Genomic DNA, 25,934 nt, shown 5'->3' with positions numbered 1-25,934 from the left:
AAAATTAGAGATGTTTTCAGCGTTCAGCCTTTTTTCTCTTAGCTATGAGCTCAGCAGGGATGTCAAACTAGTTGTTACTTCATACACTTTTCCCTAGAAATCTGTTATTTCTCTTTACTTTTCCTACTCCCAAACAACCTTTGTATTATTATTTGTTGTTCTCCGACCCTCATTGATTGCTGTGAAATCAAATATCCTCACCATACCAGGCAAACGCAGAGAAATCAGCAAGAACTTACATGCAATTGCATACACTGTATGATCTAACCCAGAAAAACACAATTCCAGGAACTAAAAAATAACTAGAAGTAAAGAACATGAATAGGACGTTAATCGGATCAGTTCAGCGTAAGTGGCAAATCTGACATTTCCTTTCATCTTAAATCATTAACCCAGTGAATTACACATACTTGTGGGAGGAGTGAGAGGAATGATAAAAATTCACAGATTTCATTACTTCACCATAATAATAATAATAATAAAAATCAGAATGCTTTTTGTCATGCAATAATCTGTCCTGGGATTTGTTCAACTAAATTTAATTAAGGGGCTGTTTCATTAAATGAAAGACAAGAGGCCCTGAGTTTTGAAAAAAAAAATAGAATCAGGAAAAGCAGAGATTTAAAGGATGTCGAAGATGGTTAAAGAAAACACATTGACAGAAGCGAGGAGCTGCTATTTCTCCTCATGTTCACAAAGAACAGCATGCTTGCAGCCTCCTCTTGTAACACTAACACACACACACACACACACACACACAATTAAGATGGAAGAACTTACCATAGTTCAACCCTTCCTTGCCCACTTTCCAGAATCAGGAAGAACTATTTAATGTAAACTCCCAAATCCACTGCAGGAAGTGCAGAGATCACCCTCTTCCTCTCTTTTCCTCCTTGTATGGTCTGAACAGCTACGATCTGTAAGCTGACTGTTGGCCCCAAGCCTTAGCCCCCTCTGGTCTCCGTAAACCATTCCAGTGCAGTCCACTGGGAACAATCATCACTAGTTAAACAAAGGCTATATTCTAACTCTATGTAATGTGCTTTTAAAGGGACAGTGCTCCAACTCCCAGCTATTCCAAATTTAAAGACACAGAGCTTCTTTTTAAGCTCACAGACAGTAGAAGAAATTTAATTACACTTATTTTCAAACTTTAAAAATAATTTAAAAAAAATTAACAATGCCCCTAAATCCACAGATTATAATGGAGGAATTAACAGCGGTTTTTCTAGTCCCTGTGTTGTTGGGCCCAATCCTGCCTTCCTGGAGAACCCCAAGCTCACATGTCTTTCAGAATGAGTTTGGGGCGTGTCCTGAATGCGGCATCAGGCCCGTGGTATTCAAATAAAATGACAATACTTTTATTTGAAACAAACACACATTTGGCATTTCTCTATTACCTCTATATGAGGCCCTAGACGTGCTTTATTAACAATGGCCTTTTTATTCTGAATTTGTACAGCAGCTGGCACAAACGGGCTAGGCCTCTAGGCCCTAGGGCAATTCAGAAAAATAACCAATAAATCAATAATAATTTGTTACGAAAGGGATGCTGTCAGCTGGAAATCTAGTTAATTAAAACCCCCTGAGTCAAAAGTAGTTGGGGGCAGGTGTGGGGACTCAGACTCTCTACTGATTGATGTGATTTCACACCCACATTCTTCTCCCTCCAGTTGCTATGTGAAATACTCACACAAACAGCGACATCGGGGAAAGAGAAATAAAGTTGACTATACACAAAGTGCTGAAAAATGCCCAGAGGCAAACAAACTAAAAACATTAGGTCACAGGGATCATAAAAAATCAGATATGATTTTTAAGTTGTATCCCTTTAACTGTCACACCACATCAGATTGGTATATTTCTTATTTTATGGATAATGAAACTGAGGCACAAAGAAGTCAATTGCTCAGGGTCATACAGAAAGACAATGACAGACATGGGAACAGAACCGAGGCGTTTTGGCTGCTGGCCCACTGCTTTAACCATTAGATAACTTTGCCTCCATTAAACTTCTGCTCTCACACTGTGCAGTGGAGTGGGGCTCATTTCAAGGGCTCTGCAATGACAATCAGGGGCGTGAGCAGGCTCTGGTATTTGTGTTTCAACTACTTATGCTTATCTGTGTTTGTGAATGCTCTGTCAATGCCTCAGGGAGCTGTTTACTGGGCTGAAATAACTGGGGTCTGCTAGTTCAGTTCCCGTATGAGGAAACAAAGTGAGCAGAGCAGATCTTGCGGTATTTTGATCCCACATGGGAAAAAGAAAAAACAATCATAAAACACAAAAACAAAGGCACAAATCTGGGAGCTTATTTGGATTCCTGTTAATCTAAACTCTATTTCAAGCACATTCTCCTAACACATGCCATCCCTGTATTTTTCTTTAAATCAACTGGTGCAGTCTGCAAATTTGTTTGCATTCATTCTGGAAGGGATGGGTATCTATTTTCCTACTATGACAACAATAAAATATGCCCTGAATCTATGTCACTCTCTAAATAAAAAAAGAAAAGGAGTACTTGTGGCACCTTAGAGACTAACAAATTTATTAGAGCATAAGCTTTCGTGAGCTACAGCTCACTTCATCGGATGCATCCGATGAAGTGAGCTGTAGCTCACGAAAGCTTATGCTCTAATTGTTGTGTCTCTAAGGTGCCACAATCTCCTTTTCTTTTTGCGAATACAGACTAACACGGCTGCTACTCTGAAACCTATCTCTTAAATGAGTCTGAATACACTTACTGTCATGGTCGCATTGCCAAATATTCCTAGCAGCCATTTCATCTCTGTCTGCCAGTCCAGGCCTTCTACCAGAACCCAGCTGTGGGACTAGAAATAAATGGGCTCCCCACCTAGTAGAGCTTCTCCGAACATTGGTGTTAATGGGCACAGATGTCCTCTGCTTTAACACACATAAGTGCTTTCCACAGCTGAGTAACTCCAGTTACCACTGCCTAGTCTCATAACAGTAGCAGTAAATAAACCAGAAGAATTGGCCCTTTGCCTTCTTAAAACTACGTGCTTTATGTAATCTTTAAAAGGATGCAACCAGCTTAGGCGCCAACATGTAACTGGCAGCACTTGGCAGATAAATAGGGACACTCCTTTGAACTCCACAGAAATGCCAATGTCTACAGAGAACTTTCTGGGAGGACAGAATGATGGAAAATGCCAAATAATCTGCTAAAATATTGAGATTGTCCCTTTTAAATAAGAACATTTGGCAAGGACACAGCTATGCCTTCTCCACAGCATTGCACTGGTGAGGAACCAAACATCTACTAACAGCAGAACAAGAAGGAATGGTCTTAATCTGCAGCAAGGGAGATTTCAGTTAGATATTAGGAAAAGGTTTCTAACTTTACAGGTAGTTAAATTCTGGAATAGGTTATCAAGGGAGGTTGTGGAATCCCTGTCACCACTGGAGGTTTTTAAGAACAGGTTGGACAAACACTGGTCAGGGATGGCTCTAGCTAATACTTGGTCCTGCCTCAATGCGGGGGATGGACTAGATGACCTCTCGAGGTCACTTCTAGCCCAACATTTCTATGATTCTTCACACTATAAGTCTTATAAAAATACAACACATATTTTTCCAGGGCTGCTGCATGGAGCTTTTCTTTCATGAGCAAAGGTATCTTGGGGACCTAAGTGTCCTTTAAATGGTTTGGACATATATGTATTATTATATACACTCACAGAGAAAGAGACAGTTATATCTCGCCAGTCTATAACATGGAACCTGGTAGTACATTTTCTTCTGAGTATAATTTTTTTACTTGCCTTCAGTCACAACCATTGTTTTGTATAGTGATTATACTAGACAACGTGATCATTCATTTTTGTCATGTTCTCGCACAACACGGCCCATAAATATGTACTGTTTCAGGTCTGTTCCTAAGAGCCCTGGACATGGCATATTATTGTGCATTATGGTTCATCCCTCATATTAAAATAATAAACTTGGTTAGAAATCTGATTCCAGTATGAATAGCATGAGACCTGACCTTCATAGGCTCAGCTCCATAATTAACACTAGGTTGAGTGTTCGTGAAGGCTAAAGGGCCTCCAGGGTGCTTGATCAGGGAATAACCCTATTTAAGAGCTAGATTTACTATGCATCACAGCTGTGTGTTTAAGAGGGTCTCTGGGGCCCAGCAGTTTGACTTTATGGGGATTCTCATGTGGCTCAAATGTCCATGCACGAGCCCCTTCTGTCAGCTGATCATTAGGGCAGAGGGGAGGGCAGGGATTCTGGTTTCATTATTTCACGACTAACCAGCAAATGAAGACAAGAGTGAAAATGCCCACAGAGAATGGTGGTGGTAAAACAATTCAAAATACAGCTGATAGGTGTCACCTGGTAGCACTTCTGTTACATACATGGTAAATTCCCTCTTCATAAACACAGCCCATTTCAGAGTAACACCCCTCGGTCCTGGGCTTCCAGCAGCAATCTTAGGGAGGCCACACAGTATTTACTGAGAAAAGCATGGCCAACTGTTAGGGGTATTACAGCAGCACCAATTGAGAGTGGGCTCTACTGTGCAGGCACTGTACAAACATATAATGAGACACAGTCCCTGCCCCCAACAGCTTCCAGTTATTCTGACTCAGAGCCTCTGCTGTGTTGGGCAAGTGATTTAATTTCTGCCTCAGGTTTTCCCTTTATGAAATGGCAATATCATCAATGGTACCTACCTCGCAGAGCTGTTGGAAGTACTGACTGATTAATATTTAATAAGTATTAAGTATGAACTAAGCATTATCATTACAGAAAGAGCAGTCTGAGAACCCTGGGAGCTGTGGTCAGGTCTGACTCACTCGATGGCCTTTGGCAAGACACTTATTGTCTTTGTGCTTTTATGTATCCCTCTAGCACAGTATCCCAGATCTGACCCCTAGGCCATCTGATATGGTATCCTGCCCCCAGCAACAGCTAATAGTGGATGTTTCAAAGGAAGGTAATCTTGTATACTGAGGGAAAATGGCATTCCTGGTGCCTACAGACAGGCTGCTTAGACCCTGAAATATTCAATTTATTTTTACTGCTCATATTTCATCAGCTCATCTACAGATATTCTAAATGGTCCTCACACTCTCACCCACTCACCCCTTTGTTTTAAACCCAGACACAGTTTATTATTGCTGAAACCTGGGTGATGAAAATTCATGTTGATGTTGCGCTAAGATTTAAGACTCTCTCCTCCCTCTCCATATGTATGGGTAATTTCCATTCGTGGTAAAAGGAGTGCAGAGCGGTACACATGCATGAAGGGGAGACTAGCCACCCCTTTGACACTGGAGATTGGGAGCAATGGCATAATAAGCCCACACATTGACGCAGGATCTCTTGTGTTGCTACTGCTGCAGGACAGTTCAAGGACTTCCACTATTTGCCTAGCAAAGACTCAGTTGCTAAATGCTAAAAAGAAAACAGAAAGCCGGTCTGAGAAATCAACTTGATTCTTTGGATCTGGGTAGATAGAACAGATCTGATGGCAACTTTTGGTTCCATGGCACCATCAGGAATTCAGGCAGGCAGAGCCTTGAAAAATACAGTGTCCCTCAAAAGTGCTAAGACTCTCGTTATAAGCATGACATGTTTGTAAGGTCCTCACATGATGCAGGACAGAACAGCCAGGCACAGATGAGCCAGCTAATCACAGCCAGGCTAAAGCTTGCCACAACAACCTAACTGCTCTGAACATATAGCCATGTTCTCTGTTGAAATCCCACCCTGATGTAAAAAGAAAAGGAGGACTTGTGGCACCTTAGAGACTAACAAATTTATTTGAGCATAAGCTTTCGTGAGCTACAGCTCACTTCATCGGATGCATAATGACCCTGCTGTGGTTCTCTTACCTTTCCCGAGAGCTTTCAGAGTGTGCAACTCTTCCATTACATCTCTATCGCTTCCTTCCTCAGAGGACTGGCTCTCAAGTGGTGTAATACACATGCATCTACCAAAATGGGGGCCCAGCTGTCGTGTTCACTTCCCACTCCCGCATTGTGTTTATGTGCAGGACAGGAAGGGGCAGTCAAAAAGTGGCGTGAGTCAATAGGAAACAATGGTCTAGGCTCAGTCTGGGATAAATAAAAACACTGCAGCCACAAAAACCGCACAGCACAAAGCCCATAAGAAAACAAACAAATACCTCTGTATAGAAATGCTTTAGCATTTGCTAGCACCAGCACTGGGGGCAGGAGATGTGGAATTAAAAGATATACTATCATCTGCCCAAATTAGGGTATGATGGGGCCTCAGTTTCCCCTTTTGTAAAATGGGGATAATGATACTGACCTCCCTTGCAAAGTACTTTGAGACCTACAGCAGAAAGCTCTATATAACAGCTAGCTATTATTACTGGTACGGTTCTAAGTTTTCATTACATGAGTGTCTCTCTGTATGAGGATATATTTCATACACATACGATACACACATATATGTACAATCTAAGACACAAACACAGTACCACTTGATTTCTATGAAGGTTACAGGAACACATTCTAGAGTGCAGTGAAGAGAACGGCAGCTGGCCTGACAATTTAATCATTGTGAAAGGGGCCACGCGCAGGAGCTGCGAATGCAAGCCAGCTTTATAGGAACTTTGTTGGAGCGTAGCCCCTTTAAAGTGTGCTGGTCTGCAAAGGGCAATGAGCAGCACAGTATCCATGCAACCCTTGAGATTTGGTTTCACGCACTCCCTCACAAACGTAGAGTCCTAATCTATTATTTTGCATGACAGATGGCAGCATTTACTTCAGAAACTTGGATCCTTTCTTTGCTTGCTGCCCCGCTCACATAAACTACCCTAAAGATTACTTCCAGAAGGAGAGGAATGGCTGTTCTGTACAGACAGGGCTGGTGCTGGCTGATTTGAAGTGTGGAATCGAGCTGGGGGGGGTGGGTTTCCCCATGATTCAGAACAGAGTTATTTGATTTATACAATGTACACGTCGATGGTTCATGCACCTAGACCTTGATGACAGCTACAACACACCTCCCAATCCAAACCACAGTGCACACAACATCAGCTGGAAGATCAAACGCCCGAACCTACAACAAATAAGGTCTTCCCCACTCAACCCAGGCAAAGGCTTTGGAGAGTGTCCTACAGATCAACACATTCGTGTTCTGTTGAACCAAGTGCGAGGAAGAGATGCAGTGTAGCAACTCTCGTGATCGTATTGCGCCAACTCTCGTGATCGTATTGTGAGTCTCATGGCATTTGGTGTTTTTCATGCAGGCCCAGCTCCTGGAGTCATGGGAACATACCAGAATCTCAGCTTTTGCTTTTTTAAAAAAGTAACTTTCTAGACCCCATGGTTGCAAACAAAAGCTTGAAAACATGACCCCTAAAGACTCACAATCCAGAAGGGAAATGAAAGGAACCCCGGATTTATTTGTTGTTTAAATTTCATGATTTTCAAGCCAATCAAATTATATGGGTGGAGGGAGACTTTTGAAAACTTGGGGCTGGCTATTGCGGGAGACAGCTGGAGAATGTAAGCTCCTTGGGACAAGAACCATCTCTTTGCTCTGGGTTTGTACGGCACCGAGCCCAGTGGAAGCCTAGTCCCTGACTGCAGCTCCTAGGTGATACCACAGCACAACTAACAAGCAGGGCTGCAGCCCCTCCACTGAGAACGCCCTGATGCACCAATTTGAGGCAGGGCTGAGCTGATCTCCACAGCTGCGGTGGAAGCATGGACCAGGAACCAACTTGCTGAAATTCCAAGTGAGGTTTCTGTGGGGTTCTGGTTTCCAGCTCCCACCACCAGGCATTATCTGGTGGTTTATGAAGCGACCCCACAGTCAGCAGGCAGAAAGCAACTGACAAACACAGAGAAGCATTAATGCTACTGAAGCCCATGACTGACAGCATGAGCATCCGGGGTGGCAAACAAGTTCCTTTGGTGCTTGTGATCTCTCTAGCTCAGTGCCCAGGCAACAGCGGAGACACAAATGCTGGGGTTCAAAGGTCCCTTTATCAGCCTTTTTTTTTTTCTTTTGCAACACAGCAGCCTGCCACGAGTGAACTGAAAAGCACCCAGGCACCATGGCCATCAGTGATTAATGTGTCGTGAACCACTGTACTTGCTACATGTGACAATGCTCAGACATTCCCATGGTTACTCTTATCGGTCTGGCTGAGGGGGCAAATTTGCAAGAGGCTGGCATGCGCTACAGCATTCCAGGTAGCCACCCGGGGACGGGTCACAGAGTGGGTACAAACCAAGCCCTCAGCACCATGTGGCTGGGGTGAACCCCAATTTCGCAAGGACACCAGCTCCGCATCTGACTCCCCCGGCCCAGAGAACAGGATCAGGGACTGATGGAGCAGGACAGACATGGACACACACTGCTTACTGTTTACTCTGTGCAGCAGCCCATGTGCACATTAAGCAGCAAGCTAAGTCTTTAAAGCAACAGCACATCTTCATCTTACTACAAGAAAGCTGCCACGGTTAAGCATTCTCCAGCCGCTCAGGGGGCTTGTGGTCAAAAGTGAGCCTACGTTAACATTAACCTACCAAGCTCTGGGAAGGCCATTTCTATAGCACTGTATAGGAAACATGTATCCCCATAAATGCTGTGACTAGCTCTTCCCAGGGTTCTTCCACCTCCTGCAATTGGCCATGGAGTAACAGATTGGAGTGGATGAGAGTTCTGTTCTCAGAATCAGGGAGACAGGAAAGTGCTTGTTTGTTACTGGTGTCCTAAGCAACACAGATAAGGGTGCAGGAATTTTCCAGAGATTTCTCCTGCACTTGCTATGGTGCTGGGAGAGTTGCCTAGTGATTTAGAGCAGGCAGCGAATTTAGATTTAGAGTGTCAGGGCTTCACCACTGTCTCACCATCTGATGTGGGGCAAGTCACTTCACCCGAGTGATATTACCTTGTGCTGCGATCTTTGCCAAGTTAAGAAGGACCATGGCAGACATGCATGGAATACCCTGATGCTATAGGAAATGGTGCCGGGCAGTTCTGTGCCTAGAGTTTCCCCTTGTAAGACTGCACTGAACTAGTGGCCCCGCATATTAATGGACAAGTTGATGCAGAGGTCATGGGCACTTGTAGTCATAATTCTCAGGGCACTTTTTGTAAGAGTCAAGATGATAACCCTGTGTCCTGGCCAAAAGCCATCTTAGTGATCATTCTGCTCATTTAAATTCCCTTCACAGTTTCAACGGGATCAGAATTCTTCCTCCTTCAATCTGTGTCTTAAATTGTTGTATGGTGCTGCTGGGTGCTGTTAAACGATGACAGCCCTCTGCCCATAATGGCTCCTTCACCCTTGTGAAAGGTCAAGCACTGAAATAGACAAGAAACCGGCTCTCTGAAAGGCTCCAAAAGCAGTATTCCCGTCTGGTCCGTTACTAAGCCAGCAGAGGGACAAGACTTATGCATGCACACAAACCAAAGATAAGCTCCTAGGTCTAAACGCTTCCTTCACACATCTGCGCCATCATTCAAGTGTGGTAAATAATATCCTGGCTCCAAAACCAATCACCACTCTGCCACTGACAGAAGTAATAGCGATGCCAGTGCTTACAGTCAATTCTGGTTTAGACGGGAGGAGTTTACAGGATGGGTCCATGTCCCTTGTCCTCACTGTCAGAAGTGGGAATGGTCGGAGTCTCTCTAAAAGCCTGGCCGTTGGCCACTCTTTTCCAGACTTCCCCCTTTCTCCTTTTTGTTCCTCCCTTGGGTTGCAAGTCCCTGGTGACAGCTCCAGATACACTCTGGCTGGGGAACCCACTGCCCACGGATCATCTGGAAAGAGCTGGGTTTCTCTTGTGAGAATGCACTCAGCACTATTCAATTTCACTTGACATTTTCAGCAGATTGAGCTTTTGCCACCACGTGCCCAAGCCCAAGGCAGACATCCTCTAGCAACCCAGACTTCACAGATCCATGGGTAGCATAGAAAAGGTGGTGGTATTGTTTAATACCAATAATAATAATGATATGTACTTTGTCTTTCTCTAGTGCCTCCATCTGCAGATCACAAAGCACTTTACAGGCTTTCTTAAGCTTCACAACCCCTCTAGGTAAAGGTCCATAGGAGTCACTTCACACATGCACACACACACACACACACACAAATGTTGCCACTGCTAGTGTGGAACAAGTAAGAGTTTGACAGCACACAGCAAGATTACAAAACAGCTTTTAGGTCAGAAAGCAAAGAATACTGTATTCATTGGACACTGCAGGGGCAATTTTTGGAAACATAAAGGAATTTCCTGAGCTGGAATTTGCCCAGCACCCCAGAATTAATACACTTACTCCCAAAAAATGTGGGATATGATCTTTCATGACATACAGGGTGGGATCTTCCTAAGAAGGCCCTCAGGAGCACAGACTCCCAGTGCCGGACATTTCATGAGGGACTGGGAGGACCTGAAGTCTGAGGTGCACTCAGGGGACAGTGGCTCCCAGGAAATGCCCTGCTGGTGGAAGAACTGGTTTAAATTACCTCTGAGATTTTCAGCTCTGTTATGCATGGGATGGCATCAGTGCACGTGTCATGTTGCACAATCACTTTGAAAGAATTAATAGCCAGTACATTAGCCTATCAGATTGTGTGTGTGACAAACTGCTTAAAGGCTTTTGCTAAAATTCTTGGTTTTATCACCTTAATTCTTATTCCCAAGTCTTTGCCATACATCTACTGGCTGCAGCCCAGCTTCACTGCATCCTGTTCGCTGGCTGGGAGTCGAGTGGGTGAACTCTGGGCCCATCACACCAGTGCAAAGATCTGGACCTACCATTGCCAGAATTGCACCGGCATGAAGACACCCACTGACACCAATGCGCTTTCCCCAGGACTTCTGATCCCACCTGCCTCACTCCAGGTCAAAACATATGGCTGAAACAATAGTGCCCAGCTGGGCAAGGGAAACTTCTTTTCTGCGTCTCTAGAGAAGTTCTGCAGCTTTGACTAAGTTCCTGCTCATTTCCTTCTCAGATGCAAAACTTCTGGCTATTGACAGGGCATCTGCTAAGCCAGCTGGGCACTGGGAAAGTTGTGGGGAGGTGTTTCATTTGAAAGAAATGGCTACAGAGTGAGGATAAGGAAGAGGAGACTCTTTATGGAACTGCGAGCCAGGGTTGTTATAAGCATTTCTAAATCACCCGTCACCATATTATCCAGCTGCCATGGGCTCTCCTGTGCTGGGATTTAGTGCCAATCTGCTCCGGAAGGCAACATCCCTCACGAGTCATCTGCAAGGGCTGGAGTGAGAATATGCGCCACACACCTAAAGAGAGCAACAGCACAGAGTGCAAATGGAATCGTGGACTGGACTTCTCAGTTCATAATAAGCAGAGCACATGACGCGGCTGTGTTGTGGCTGGAGGCTCTCAGTTTAGTCAGGAAAACACAGAAAATCCTTACAAGGGAAAAGGAAAGAGAGAGAGAGAGAGAGCAAGCGGTGGAAGAGGATCCCTTGAGATGACCAAGCATCTTTGAGGCCTAATCTATACTAAAGAGTTAGGTTGACATAAGGCAGCTTATATCAACCTAATTATGCCAGTGTCTGTACTACAGCCTTGCTCCCACGGATGTAGGTGTCCTGCTACACCAATGTAATTACTCCACCTCCCTGAGAGGCTCAGGGCTTATGTCGGTGTAGTTAGCCTGATGCAGTGTCTCTGTAGACACTGTGTTCCTTACATCAGCTGTTGGCCGTCTTGTCAATTTCAGGGATCAGCTGAAGCCCTGAAATTGACAAGAACGCCCGGATCCTGGCTCTCCAGCCCGGCTACTGCCAGGTCTCCACTCCAAGCCAGGCTACCACCCAGACTCCCAACTTGGGCTGCTGCCTGGGCTCCCTACTGTCCCTAAGGTCCCTCAGCTGCCACTCCGCCACACACACTCCTGTGGCTCTCGACTCCCTGCTCCCTGCTGGGAGCGTGGCAGCCAACTGGCTGGAAGCAGGGAGGCGAGAAGCCTGGGGGACAGTTGGGCTCCTGGAGGGGAGCTGTGTGGAGCTGAGAACCCTGGCTTTCAGCTTCCCACACTGCCCCTCCTCAGTCGGTGCAAGTGCTCCTGGTGAGGATGCGCCAACAGAAGGAGGGTAGTGTGGACATCAGCCACTCTAATAATTGGAAACATTATTACCAAGGTGCCTGTAAGTCAACCTACCCTAGGTTGACTTAAGATTGCAGTGTAGACATGCCCTTAGTTACCAAGGAAAAAAAATCCAGAAATGTGAATGCCCATCTGTTCAGAAGTGGTCACTGACTGTGGGTATCCAACCTGAAATACCCTAGGCCTGATTTTCAAAGTTGCTGAGCATGTGCAATTTCAGCAGAAGGCAATGCCTAGCAACTCTAAAAAAAAAACAGCTGTGTCTCAAGCTGTGCCCCCCAAAACTGAGGCACCCAAAAATCAGTGGTTTCTTTTGAAAATATTGGTCTTGCCTTCCATTATCCCAGCTGATAATGTTACAGGCTCTTTGAAAGCTCTTTGCAACATAAAAGACAATTGTAGCTTATATAATTAAGTCTGTCATCAAAATTACAGGTTTCAGAGTAGCAGCCGTGTTAGTCTGTATTCGCAAAAAGAAAAGGAGTACTTGTGGCACCTTAGAGACTAACAAATTTATTAGAGCATAAGCTTTCGTGAGCTACAGCTCACTTCAGTAAACAATAAATTTGTTAGTCTCTAAGGTGCCACAAGTACTCCTTTTCTTTTTATCAAAATTACAGATGTCTAATACTATGAAAGTCAAAGAGGAGCAGAGAAGGAGGGCGGTTCTGATGCATAAAACCCCAGCGGAGCTATGGGGAGCATTTTGAATAAGAAAAGGTGTTATTCCTGTCACTCTTACAGCAGCTGAGATCCTATGAAATTACTTATTGCTTTCTCTCTCTGTGCACAATCTTTCCAGCCTCTCAAATATGCACTCTAGGGCCACAAAATCCTACTAAGCTGCTCTGCTAAAACAACAGACAGACACACACAGCTCAGCCCCACTGGGAACAGAGCGGAGCACAGCATGCATGGTTCACTGGGAGAAAGCAAGGAGACACTTTCCCGGTGAGCTGAGAATTCTCTTTTGTTTAAACAGCTTTCGCACTCACTGCACTGGCGTCTCCTCATTTTAATACTGTCAACTAATGAGGCCATGAGAGGCAGTTCTGTCTCTTAGGAATTTGCTTGGGCTGTGTTTTCAGGCCTAACCACAGTGATTTCTCCTCCTTCAAGCACTGCAGTCATTCCTGGTGACATCAAGTACTAATTGCTAAAGGCCAGAGGTTGCCTGGCTCCTGCATGGGGGTACAGAGGAAAGAGGCAAAAAGCCTGCCCCAGCCTCCCAACCAGGGGCTCAGCACTCCGCAAAGCTAATGCTGCTGTAGGGACTGGCCTTTCAAAGGGGCCATGGCCTCACTCCCACCCCCTGTGCACCCACACAAGAAAAGTAACGGAACAACTGATGGCTGAGAAATAAAAGGAAGTAAGTGGAGTCAAATCAATTTGCCTTTGAACATTAACTTGACTATTAATAACCACTTGGCCTGTGAAAATGAACCACTGTAAATGCCAGGCTACAATTTAACAGGAACATATTCAAGTACAGCTGTGACCTTCCTCGTCTCCTCATACTCCCTCCCCAGCCTCCTCCTCCTGCCTGGCATGCTACCTTGAAGCTGGGTCCTGCTTGGTGCATTGCCTTCACCCACCATGGGGAGCCATCGTCTAGTCCCTGGCCTTGGTAAGACCCCATCAGAAAGCGGTGTTGCCTCACCCCGTGGCCTGAAGCAGTAATAACAAACATCAAATACATGGTTTCCATCATCAGCACCCCCACTAGAAATTGTTCCAGTGCCTGTCCCCCTGGGGCTCTAGTTACCATAAGGATTTGCAATATAGCAAACATGACAATTTTCACTTGGTGATTATTTGTTACATTGCATTATTCACTGTTCAAGCAAAGACCAGAGCAGATAAAGTAACTGGTTAGGATTTTTCAAGCTGCATCCCCTATCGTGATATGTTTTTAACTGGCCTCTATTGAATTTATTTTTTTTTAAAAAAGGTTTGTACGAAACCTAATGTGAAGGGAAACGTTTGCCAGGGGTTATTTGATTATTTAATTTAATTTAATTTAATTTAATTTCAAAGACACCAGTTTTTTTGTTGTTGTCATTTTGCTTTTCATTTTAAGCTTCCCTGCAGTGTTAGGATCAGGCAGGCACCAGACAAGTGCAGGGGATCCAGAGAGCGGAACTGACCAGAGTTAAACTGCGAGGGCGGGGAGCGAAACTGCTCTACCTAGTTTCACTGCCCCAGTCGGAGTGAAATGCAAAAGCAGACAAATTGCATAAACGGGGGGAACGAAGTAGGGCGGCTAGGCTTTACCCACTACCCCAGGCTTAATTCTCAGCTGCCATTAGCCCACCAGGGAAGGACAGGTTTCAGAGTAGCAGCCGTGTTAGTCTGTATTCGCAAAAAGAAGAGGAGGACTTGTGGCACCTTAGAGACTAACAAATTTATTAGAGCATAAGCTTTCGTGAGCTACAGCTCACTGCATCGGATGCAGGGGAGGACAGTCGCATTCTTGTCTGACGGGGGTTTAATTGGACAGTCTCCCTTTAAAGATGGCAACTGTAGCCTCCTGCAGGCACCCCCATTGCTCAGTACAGGCACAAAGTCACCCGCACCCGGCTGCTCCAGTTCCCTCCGCTCTCGCAGCCGGATTGCAAGCGCTGGCGCCGGTGAGCTCACGGTGCGGACCCTCTCGGCGGGTGGGGGGTCGAGGGCGCACACGGGGGCTTACGCACGAATCGGCGCCGACACCCCCGCTCCCAGGATGGGCGCAAGGCTATTCCCCTCTCCCGCTGCCCAGGCGCAGTGAAGAGCCCGCGGGCTGCCGGCCGGGGGGTCCGACTGCACCGCCCGGAGCCGGGCTGGGGGAGCAGCAGGGTCGCCCCGCGGGGGCTGCCCGCTCCGAGCGCCGCGGTCCCTCTCTCGAAGGAGCCGGGGGGAGCTGCCGGGGGCGCCGCGGCTCCGGCCGGAGGAATGACGCCGGGAGGGGCGCCCGGCCCAGGCTGTGCTTACGGGGAGCGGAGCCCGAGGCCACCCCGCTTCCTCGGCCGCCGGGCGCAGCTCGCTGCCTCCTGCCCTTTGGGAAGGGAGGGGAAGCCAGCGCCTGCCCCGCGTTTGTAGGTCAAGCCCCTTCCCGAGGGCTCGCCCCTCTGGGGAGCAAGGAGCGGCATCGGCTCCGGCGCCCGGCCGCTCGCTCAGGGGCTGGCTCCCATCCAGAGCGGAGCAACTGCACTGCAAAGCTGGTTTACATGGCAAAGGAACTCGCTGCGAATTAAGCACAACCTCGCCCATTTCTTCATCGCCCCTATCTGGTGGGGTTCAGCAAACCGGTGGGCAGGGAGCGACAAGGCCCACGGGTCTGCCCTGTCCGCCCAGCCATATGCACACCCCCGTCCCCCCAGCTAAAGATTGCCTATAAATCCCTTAACTAGACACCCATCCACTGCCAAGTGGAAATCTCCATCGCTGCCCGAGACAACGGAGGGATGAACACCACTAAAGAGGGATGTGGCTGGGCGGGGAGAATGTGTTCAAGTGAAAGGAATAAATGTTTCCAAACTCTCCCTGAGATAGGGGGGCCGGGGCCTGAAATGTATCATTAAAATGTCAAGCCTGTTTCACACACATTTGCATCTGGAATCACAGCCCCAGTCTTTATTAGTTCCTTAAGACAGTTAACCTTTTTAAGCAAAACTATAACAATGTTGTCAGGCGAGTTGGTTTTTTTGCCCCCTGCCTTGCTGTTTATAAATCACATTTTAAATTATGGACAGAGAGAGAGAGAGAGAGAGAGATTCCAGCTACAAAGCATTAAGCATGAACTAAAGGGCATCACAAAATGCCTCCCCCCAAACCCAAGAGTCTCATCCCCTATTGAGAGGGGAAGGATGGATTTATGGGTAAGGCACAGGCTTGGGGCGCTAGGTCCAACTCCCCGCTCTACAGCAGACTCCCCATGACTATTAATTTCTCTGAGCCTCAGTGCAATGAGCAATAATACTTCCTTGCCCTCAGCTCTGTCTGATCAGAGCACACTGTGGAGGTAGGGACTGTGTATTTCCATAGCACAGGTGCACTGGAGCCCCTAGGTAATACTGCAATACAAATGAAAAACAATAACCAATGTTGGTGTCCAAGGCTTGGAAAACAGAGATATTAGCAGAGAGCATCTTGAAACTCCACTTCCATTTCCTGCCTCAGCTTCTCCATCTCTAGCTTGGAGATTTGGTAAGGAAAAGTAAGCGCTGAGGAGATTCGTTACTCAGTTCTCGTGAAGGGGTATGTAGTGGTAGCAGTAATTTCCCTCCTCTACGGAAACTCCACTGATGCCTAATGTGGTAATAAATCATGGTTTTTGATAGCAAGACAGGGCCCTCATATCCATCTATGAAATTAATAGCAGCAGATTTAAAACGAACAAAAGGACATTTTTCACACAACACTCAGTCAACCAGTGGACCTCCTTGCCAGAGGATGTTGTGAAGGCCAAGACTATAACAGGGTTCAAAAAAGCACTAGATAAGATCATGGAGGATAGATCCATCAATGGCTATTAGCCAGGGATGATGTCCCTAGCCTCTGTTTGCCAGAAGCTGGGAATGGGTGACGGGACAGATCACTGGATGATTCCCTATTCTGTTCATTCCCTTGGAGGCTCCTGGCCACTATTAGCAGACAGGATACTGGGCGAGATGGACCTTTGGTCTGACCCAGTCGGGCCGTGCTACTATTTTAATTTTCTAGTATGATACAATGACCTGATAGGCAGCCTCAGCTCAGCAGATTTAGTTCCCCTTTATTAATTCAGAAATTCCAGACAGCGACAAAACCACAAGTGAACACATGACTAGTTTGGTTGATGTCCTACAATCCCAAAGCAGTAATTTTCATACTTCCCATCTGGAGTGTTTATGATCATTGCCTTGATGTTGACCTTGCGTAAGTGATGCTGTGGCCAAAAGAGCTAATGAGACCTGGGATGCATAACTGGGAATCTCAAATAGGAGAAGAGAGGTTATTTTACCTCTGTGTCTCGCACTAGTGTGACCACAGCTGGAATCCTGTTTCCAGTTCTGGTGACCACAGTTCAAGGAGGACATGGATAAATCAGAGGTGGTTTAGAGAAGAGTCATGAGAATGATTAATGGATCAGAAAACATGCCTTTGGGTCGATCATTATAAACAGTTCAATCTATTTAGCTTAGAAAGAGAAAGGTGGGGGCGTGATTTGATCACAGTCTATAAATGCCGGGGAACAACAATTTAATAATGGGCTCTTCAATCTAGCACCGACAGGTATAACCATCGAAAGGCTGGAAGTTGAATCTAGACAAATTCAGACTGGAAATAAGGTGTAAATATTTAATGGTGAGTAATTGGAACAATTTACCATTTTTTACACCTATTTTTAGAGCGCTGCATGAACCCTGCTAACGCAAGCGTGTACTCGGGCTGGGAGGCTTGCTGTCCTGGGCTCCAAAATATTGTGTAGACACTGGGTACTCTCTTTGCCCCTCCTAAAATACAGATCAACATCAGAGCAGCCAGAGAGAAATGGGGGGTAATATATGCTGTAAAATACCCAAATTAACGCATTGGCAATGGATAATGAAGGCATATGGTAACTAAGCAAGCATTTGGGAGTTGCAGTTACCAAATTCAGCCTCTAGCACTAGAGATAAAAGCATGTAGCAAATTTGAGAATTCCCACTGGGAACAATCATCATATCATTGACTTCTCCCGTTCTACGAGTGTCCTCTCTGCTTCCATCCTTGAGCCTCTTCTCTTAAGTGTTCAGTTTGTGTCTATTCTAGATAGACCATGAACTCATTGTTACAGTGCTTAGCACACAATCCTTTGTTGGCCACAAGCTGCTCACGTCAATACAAATATTTAATAATAAACAACAGGTGTGCTTGTTAATCACTATGTGCACTGATGCGGTCATAAAAATGGGGGTAATGGAACCACATCTACTCTGCTGCACTGGTATAAATCTGTAGTAATCCACTGATTGACTCCCATATGCACACTGTAATGGAGCAGAAACTGCCCATCACCAGGTACGTCCTGGTTTGGAACCAACTGAAGGTCCACAAAAGGCTGTCCATATGCGCACATATCTCTCATTTGAATAGTTCATGACCTTTACCTAGAGGGAACAGTTAATTTCGTAGGTCAGTGTCAAGATGGCAGTTTAAAAGGTCCTCTTCGAGGATTGCCTTGGGAGAGGATTTTGTCCTGGCTCTCTATGCCACTATAGATTCAGCTGAGCCTCTTTTTACTTTTAAAAAGAAAAGGAGTACTTGTGGCACCTTAGAGACTAACAAATTTATTAGAGCATAAGCTTTCGTGAGCTACAGCTCACTTCATCAGCTGTAGCTCACGAAAGCTTATGCTCTAATAAATTTGTTAGTCTCTAAGGTGCCACAAGTACTCCTTTTCTTTTTGCAAATACAGACTAACACAGCTGCTACTCTGAAACCTGTTTTTACTTTTAAGGCACTCAGCAGCAGAGCATCATTGAATTAGAAACAGACAAGACCTACTCAGTTCTATTCAGTGCATCCCCCCACTGATGGACTGTTCCCTCTGGTGTATTCTCGGGGGATTTTTTAAGAGATGGAAAAGAACACTCAGATCAGTACCCCTGGAGAATGATGCAGGCTGTCCTAACAGGTCATCGACAGATCTGATCTGGGCCTATGACCCTCCCTAACAGATCGTCTGCGGATCAGACCAGTCCCCAAAAACTCCCCAACTGACTATCTGGATTTATAATCACGCGTAGAATTAAACTAAACAAAACATATGTCAGCATATGATGTTTATTAAGTCTTGGTTTTACCTTCCGTTGAAGGACCTGGTTGAGAGCACGTCACCCCTGGTAATGGTTATCCTGTCTTGTAGCAGGACAGTATCAGTTAATGTTTGGAAAGCGTGTACTTGAAAACACGGATGCCTAGCCATCAAGAATGCCTGACACACCAGTGATGTACAATTTGGAAGGTGCTTGAAAAGAGTGTTTACGAGAAGAATACTCTGTTAAACGTCTGCCTTCATAGCAGATAACAAGCTAAGACAATGACAGATTTAATTCCCCAAGTAGTCAGAACCAGGCTCCTTCCATTTCTTGCTTCCACACGTTTATCCAGAGAGCAGGCACCAATCTGCAATGAATTGCAGTTGTGCAAGAGCATATTGCCTCAAGATAACAGAGTGGGTGACGGTGTCATATGTAAAATGGCTGAGCGCTGCAGAGGTAGAATGTTGACCCAATTCAAATTATTTTATATATATATATAGTATATATATTATATATATATATGTTCAGTCTTGAAAAATAATTGAATTTAAAATGAATACATTTTGCATGATCCCTCTGGCCTTTAAACATTTTGTGTGTGGTAAGCCATTCCAGGTCTCCACCCCTCCCCAAAGAAGTAGTTTAATAAACTAAGAGTTTATTGAAAATTTACTGCTGACACCAGTGGAGTGTTTCATTGAGAGGAAGTTTTCACATGGCAGCAGACAAAGTAGAGCATTATATATGGTGCTAATGGCCTTTGCCATTTACAGAGTGTTTTGCAAACGGAAAAAAAACAAGGTGCTAGGCCAGAGGATTTCACTCTAGCTGGGACCCATGTAATACCCAAAAGAAACAAAACAGCAGCGGGGAGGAATGGAGACAGCACTGGGGAGAAGATCAGAGTTTGAGGACTTCAGGCAAGAAATGGATATTAAGGATGGATTTGAAGGAAGAGAAGGGGAATGACCAGCACTTGCAAAATGGGAGGGTATTGCATTGTAGTGGACAGGAAGAGGCCCAGGCTGTTCCAGCTTCCAAGCACAGAGGGCATCATGAAAGCAGCACAAAGGGGGCATGAAGCTGAGAATGAAAGGACACAAAGGAAGCAATTAAGAGAGATGACTGAATGGGAATGGTCCTAGGGGACTAGAGGGGAAAAAGGGGAGGTAAGACAGACATTCAGATTGTGGCCTTGGGAGAGAAGTAAAAGGAGTTTGAACGTGACACTGAATCAGTTATCAGAGTAGCAGCCGTGTAGTCTGTATTCGGCAAAAAGAAAAGGAGTACCGTGGCACCTTAGAGACGAACAATTTATTAGAGCATAAGCTTTCGTGAGCTACAGCTCACTTCATCGGATGCATTTGGTGAAAAAAACCCTAACCCTAACCCTAACCAAATTTGGTTTTTTCCACCAAATGCATCCGATGAAGTGAGCTGTAGCTCACGAAAGCTTATGCTCTAAAATTGTTAGTCTCTAAGGGCCACCGGTACTCCTTTTCTTTTTGTGAATCGAGTTATGTAGCTAGAGAAAGGATGAAAGGAGGGACATATGTGACGTGTTAACAACAGCAGCAACACACTTGGCAGCAGAGTGGTCAGTTCCACTGGGAGTTTATAGTCTGTGGGCCCACATTGCACTGGTGTGGGGGATTCCAGAGTAATTCTGCAGAGCCAGAATCCAGCCTGGTTTCATTTTCTGGATTCCAGGCCCCAACCTAATGCAGATGGTTTGGGCTTCCCAGAACTGCATGGGGGAGGACGCCAGTGAGCTTTTAAAATCTTTTTTCAGTTAGACCAAATTTCAGTCCCTAAAACTGGGTACCCAATGTGACAATTATTACCTAAAAAGTGGTGTGATATCAGAGATGCAGAGCACCCATAACGCCATTTGATTTCAATAGACTCGGCCACATTGAAAAGCAGGCCACTTATTTAAGTGGCTAAATTTGGATTAGGTGCCTAACTCTAGCATCAAAGCGTGGAAATGATGGCCTTAAGTTTTGAAAACTCAAGAAAACATTTCTACTCACATCAGAGTTTGCAGCCCCCCAATTATTGCTATTTGCACAAAGCTTACATTTGGGAACTAAATCTAAGCTGTCAGCGCTCCCTGGTTTCCAGAACAAGGTCCCTGTTCAGCAAGGCACTTGGGCACATGGTCAGTGCTTTCCTGAACTGGAGCCTGATAGTTTCCTCCTATCACGGGCACAGTCTTTGTCTCCAAAGAGAGAGAGGTTCTGATCCTGAGGCCAGCTGCTCAGCAGTGTTGAAGCTTGCTCCCGCTTCTCACAATCGTACTCTAAGGAACGTATAGCAGTAGCCTACAGTATTTCATTTTTCAAACGATAATAAGGCCAAAAACACTGGAAGGCTGACTTCAAATTTTGCTGTACTCAGTATTTGGGAGCACTCTGACATGTGTCCACAGAATGTGTGGGTGAAGAGACAGCAAAGAGGACACAGCAAGGAGCAGTCTGGAGCACAATCATTTGACAAGTGTGCACAGAACTGATTTAGGACAGCTCCAGCATCTTCTCGCCCTATCTGAAACCAACTACCAATACAAACACCGGCAATAGAAGCTGGCCCTCACCTTCAACAGTTCATAGTTTCCCTCAAGCCAAGAAACATTAAGGGTTAAAGACAGCAAAATGTCCCCAGGTCCCCCAGTGCCAGGTGCCCTACTGAGGAGTCTGGTAATAATCTACAGAACTGGACAAACTTGCTCTCTAAGCTATGCAGTCTACATTACTGCGGTAAGTCCGACCTACGCTACGCAACTCCAGCTATGTGAATAACGTAGCTGGAATCGACGTACCTTAGGTAGAGTTACCACGGGGCCAACTTACCTTACTCTTCTCGTCAGGGGTAGAAGTACAGGGTCGACTGGAGAGTGATCTGCTGTGATTTGGCGGATCTTCACTAGACCCGCTAAATCGACCGCCAGTGGATCGATCTCAGGGCTTCGATCCTGGCTGTAGTGTAGACAGCCTAAGTAGGGGGGAGAATGGCTTTGGCTTCAGTCATGTCCCATCTGTGTAGGACTGTTGTGTTTAGAGCTGGTCAAAGTTTTGAAGGACATGGCCTCATTATAAAATGATCTTTTTGCGGGGAGGGGGCGAAAATTAACATTTTCATCCTCAAAAATCATTTTGTTTCATATTTTTTTTAAATAAAACCCAAAAACAAAAATTCTGTCTTGTTTTTTTCAGGATCATGTTCAGTTTTCATTTGCCCTTTTCTCTCCCCCTTCTAGTCTTCCCTGATTTTTCAGGGGCAAAATGGAAAAAAGGAAAACGGATAGGAAAGAGACAACAAATGACAAGCAAACATTTAGATTACAATTTTCACAAAAAGATTCACATAAAAGAAAACGCATTGCTTTTCAAAACCTGATAAGAAATTTTCATATTTTGTAATTTTTGCAAGAAAAAAAAAGTTCCCATTTTCCAACCAGCTCTAGGTCTCTTGGTTGTGCGACTCTAGCAGGGGATACGTTTCTATGTTCTACTTCCAGCTGGTTTGGGACTGGTTTCTGGTGAGGATATTTCAGGATTTACAGGGGATGGAAGAGCGAGTCTCTGCTGAGTGTGGCCTAGCAGTGATGCCGCAGGTCAGGGTGAGGTGCATCAGCAGAGCAAAATGCTTGCCTATACTGTTCCCAGCTTTAACTGGTGTGATCATGACGCTGAGCAGCTGGCACCAAAGCTGCATGGAAAATCTCCAGTTCAGATTTAAAAAAGTGAAAATAAAAAGCAAGCAGCTGGGAACCAATGCAAAAAGGCAAGTGGGGCACTTCTCCCATTCCCACCCTACCTACTTTTCCTATGTCACAGGACACAGATCTGTCATCCAGTGTACGTAGGGGATCCCTTGCAGGTGGTATGTTTTTCTAGGCACAGAAATGTATCTAATTGTTCTTTAAAGAGCAAGCATCATAATACCAAGGGCCATCTTGCCTACAAGAAAATGAGTATTGGACTGCAAGCTCTTGGGAACAGAGACTGTCCTTTGTGTTCCGTGTAATGGGATAGTGCCGAGCACAATGGGCCCCTCATTGCTCCTGCAATTCATATACAGACCAATAATAATTATAGAAATAAGTGATAATACAGAGAGATTCATAATTATAATAAGCTCAGCATTGTAAAACCACCACCCTCCTGATTAGCCTGACCAATACCGTTGAAAGTTAAGTATTACTATCCCCCATTTGACAGTTGGGGAAACTGAGGCCGGGAAGCTAAATGACCTGCTCAGTGTCACAGAAAATGATTAAGGAACCAGAATCCCTGGCTCCTCAGCCCCTGTGGCTCAGACCTCACCTCCCTCTGAAGGAGAATTAACATGGAAGACAGAGGACAGTAGGGTCCTTGTCAGTCACCCTGAAGAATGCAATGGAAACACAGATTTGCTTTTTAAAGGGAAACCTGTTTTGTGGCCTGATCACAAAACTGTCAGAGGGCAGCTGTTAAGCCATGTTGGACTCTAACTAAAAATGAGCCATCAACCAGGGCTGTAGATATGCCAGTCTAGGCTGATCTTAATTCACTAGAATGGACTCTAAATTCAGAAAGGCCACAGGCTATGAAAGTGCCAAAGGAGAGTGGAACATGGATGACCTCCGACTTCTAAGACAGTAAGCCACCTTTCCAAGTTAAGGTCACCAGAAAGGCAAGGTGGTGGTAGTGAGAAAGGAGGTCTGGAGGCCTCTCCACCACATGAGGCTCATGAATGAGCCAGAGGCTTCATCACTCTGCTCACCAGACTGCACAGGAATGACACACAAGACCATTCACCTGAAAAATGATTCAACCTCCTACACTGTTTGCAAATGCAGATCCAATGTGGGCCTGATCCTGCCAGGTGCAAAGCACCCTAGACTCCCTCTATCCAGGGATATTCGAAGATGCCCATCATCTTGCAGCATGGGGCCACAATGAGCACAGGTCTAATCCACTCCAGAATAAAAATACCTATTAGACAATGGCTTTAGAATTAGGACAGAGATTTGAGGTGAGAAACTGTTGTCTGCAAGTCTAAAGGCTTATAAGTGATGGACAGTATTCACTTAGAGCACCTCGGAGAGGGAATCAAATGGCCAATCTGAGAGACCATAACATACAGATGTTGAAACAGGCATGAGCAACATAGAACCATTACTTGCAAGGGAAGTTAACATGGAAAAATTATTTCTCCATCAGTCTGAAGATTCCATACAATCCTGGAACAGCAGGGGCTTCTTGATCTAATACCAAGCAATAGTTCATGTTTCCAGCGGGTCAGCGTAGAACCAATCAACAGACTTACCAAGGAAAGTCAGAGAATTACAGGATGGTAATACAATGAAGCCTCAATAAAGACATTCCCTGGAGACTGAGATGAGGACAAACTGGTGTTCTGAATCCTCTGCATACAGGAAAGATCCACAATCTGATTTATCTGCTAAATAGTTATCAGATTCATGCTTTGAATGCTCTGGTGTACAGTTTGTGCACTACAGATCTGCCATTTTAAGATGATTTGACAAGAGAGATTGGCTATGCCACTTTGGACCTCTAGCGGCATCCTTAGCAGTATTTCCATCTTATGCAGCCACTGCAAGAATAGCAGTATGAGATATGCGTTGTTATCTAAGGTAAACTCAATTCTCAGTGCTGACCATTGGGGCTTGTAGGGGAATTCCAAGCTGGTATTGTTACATATGGCTGATGTTATGAAAACTTCTATTGGGAAATGAGTGTCTTTTTCAAGATTTACTGGTCTGATTATGTGGTGGGCTCCCACACTAAGATTAGATAACACTTCCCTTCTGGCCTAAGCAACAAGCAGAAAAATTAAGAGGCCATTAATCAGTTATTTTACTCTATAATTTATCTTGTATCGCCTCATGCAACTCAATGGCCATCAAAGAGTATGGATTAGCACCTGGACGTTTAAGTACAGTTTATATGATTGCTTGAAGAATGTGTGGGGGAATAATAGCTATAATGGAGAGGACTTTCTGCAGCTAACTCAACAACATAAAGTAATTTAATAAAACACCACTAAGCTAAATATTGTGGATGGGTGCCCATAGATTCAACTGCTATATAACAAGCGATGGTTTACCTGCCTCCCTCTAATCACCAACCTTCATTTTAAAAACCAGTCATCCATTTGTCTGTCCCCTGTTTTGTCCATCCATCTAGCCAGATCTTTATACCACACATCACCAGGGGATCTCAGAGTTTCCATTATTTTACAAAAATCCCTGGAAAAGAGAATGGCAGATACGGAAGAGTTCAGTTCATATTCATTCACCCCTTGCATTTATGTGGTTTTAATATTAGTGGGCTCTAAAAGGAATATAGCAATGCCAGTACACAAGCTCTTGAAAGGAAGTGATGGGGGGGAAAGGAATTACAGAACTGAAGAATGAGGACAGCAGAGGTTTGTGTATGTGTACACACACACACACACACACACACACCCCAAAAATTCAGCAGCACAACCAACATGGATCTAAAGAGGGGCATCTAGGTAGTAGCTGGTTATTGAAGTTTGGTAGAAACAGTTCCTGCCACTGTAGATCACTGCAGGTACTTTTTAAAATATTCCCTTACTTACTGGTTGTAACTCAGAGCTTGAATTATTCAAAGCATACCCCACTGACAGCATGACTGAAGTAGCAGAGCACACACATGCAGAGGCAATGGCTGTAGTTTTCCACTGTGCACAGTATATTCTGCTTACCAAGTGCGTCAAGTAGGTAATTGTAGTCAATCCTTATGAACCCAGAAAGCACTGCCATGGAGCTACAATACGCCCCGTTAAACAAAGGGCTTTCAGACAAGCTCCCTGTCATCTCTCTCTCTTTAGAAAAGAGGGTCTGGTAGACAGGAAGCAGCTCACCGCTGGTGGAAGAGAACACTGTTTACAAGATTGATTGGGTTGATTCTCTGGTGATCTTGCCCAGTGGCTCAGATTAAATGGCAATTGGGGCCTGACAGAAACTAATGATCAGACACATTATTGGGAAGGATTTCCCTGTTGTAGATCAGACTGTAGGTGCAACA

At 45.1% G+C, this 25,934-nt stretch overlaps 1 protein-coding gene across 27 annotated transcripts in view; it reads right to left on the bottom strand.

Moving 5' to 3' along the window:
• LOC119844076 (DAB2 interacting protein) overlaps positions 1-25,934 on the bottom strand; it is a 494,149-nt gene that overhangs the window by 112,041 nt on the left and 356,174 nt on the right. The window contains exon 1 of one of the 27 annotated variants that reach the window (XM_043498932.1): positions 15,333-15,514. The exons of 23 other annotated variants lie outside the window; for them this stretch is intronic. In XM_043498932.1, the coding sequence (XP_043354867.1) occupies positions 15,333-15,358 (26 nt within the window). In that variant the 5' untranslated portion in view covers positions 15,359-15,514. Of the gene's footprint in view, positions 1-780; positions 1,000-5,867; positions 5,982-15,332; positions 15,515-25,934 lie in introns of those variants that run through there. 3 more of the 27 variants (XM_043498931.1, XM_038374291.2, XM_038374288.2) reach the window with 3 other exon arrangements.

This window comes from Dermochelys coriacea, chromosome 16 (assembly GCF_009764565.3).
Source record: "Dermochelys coriacea isolate rDerCor1 chromosome 16, rDerCor1.pri.v4, whole genome shotgun sequence".
NCBI lineage: Eukaryota > Metazoa > Chordata > Testudines > Dermochelyidae > Dermochelys > Dermochelys coriacea.
This window is presented reverse-complemented; position numbering and strand designations above follow the sequence as displayed.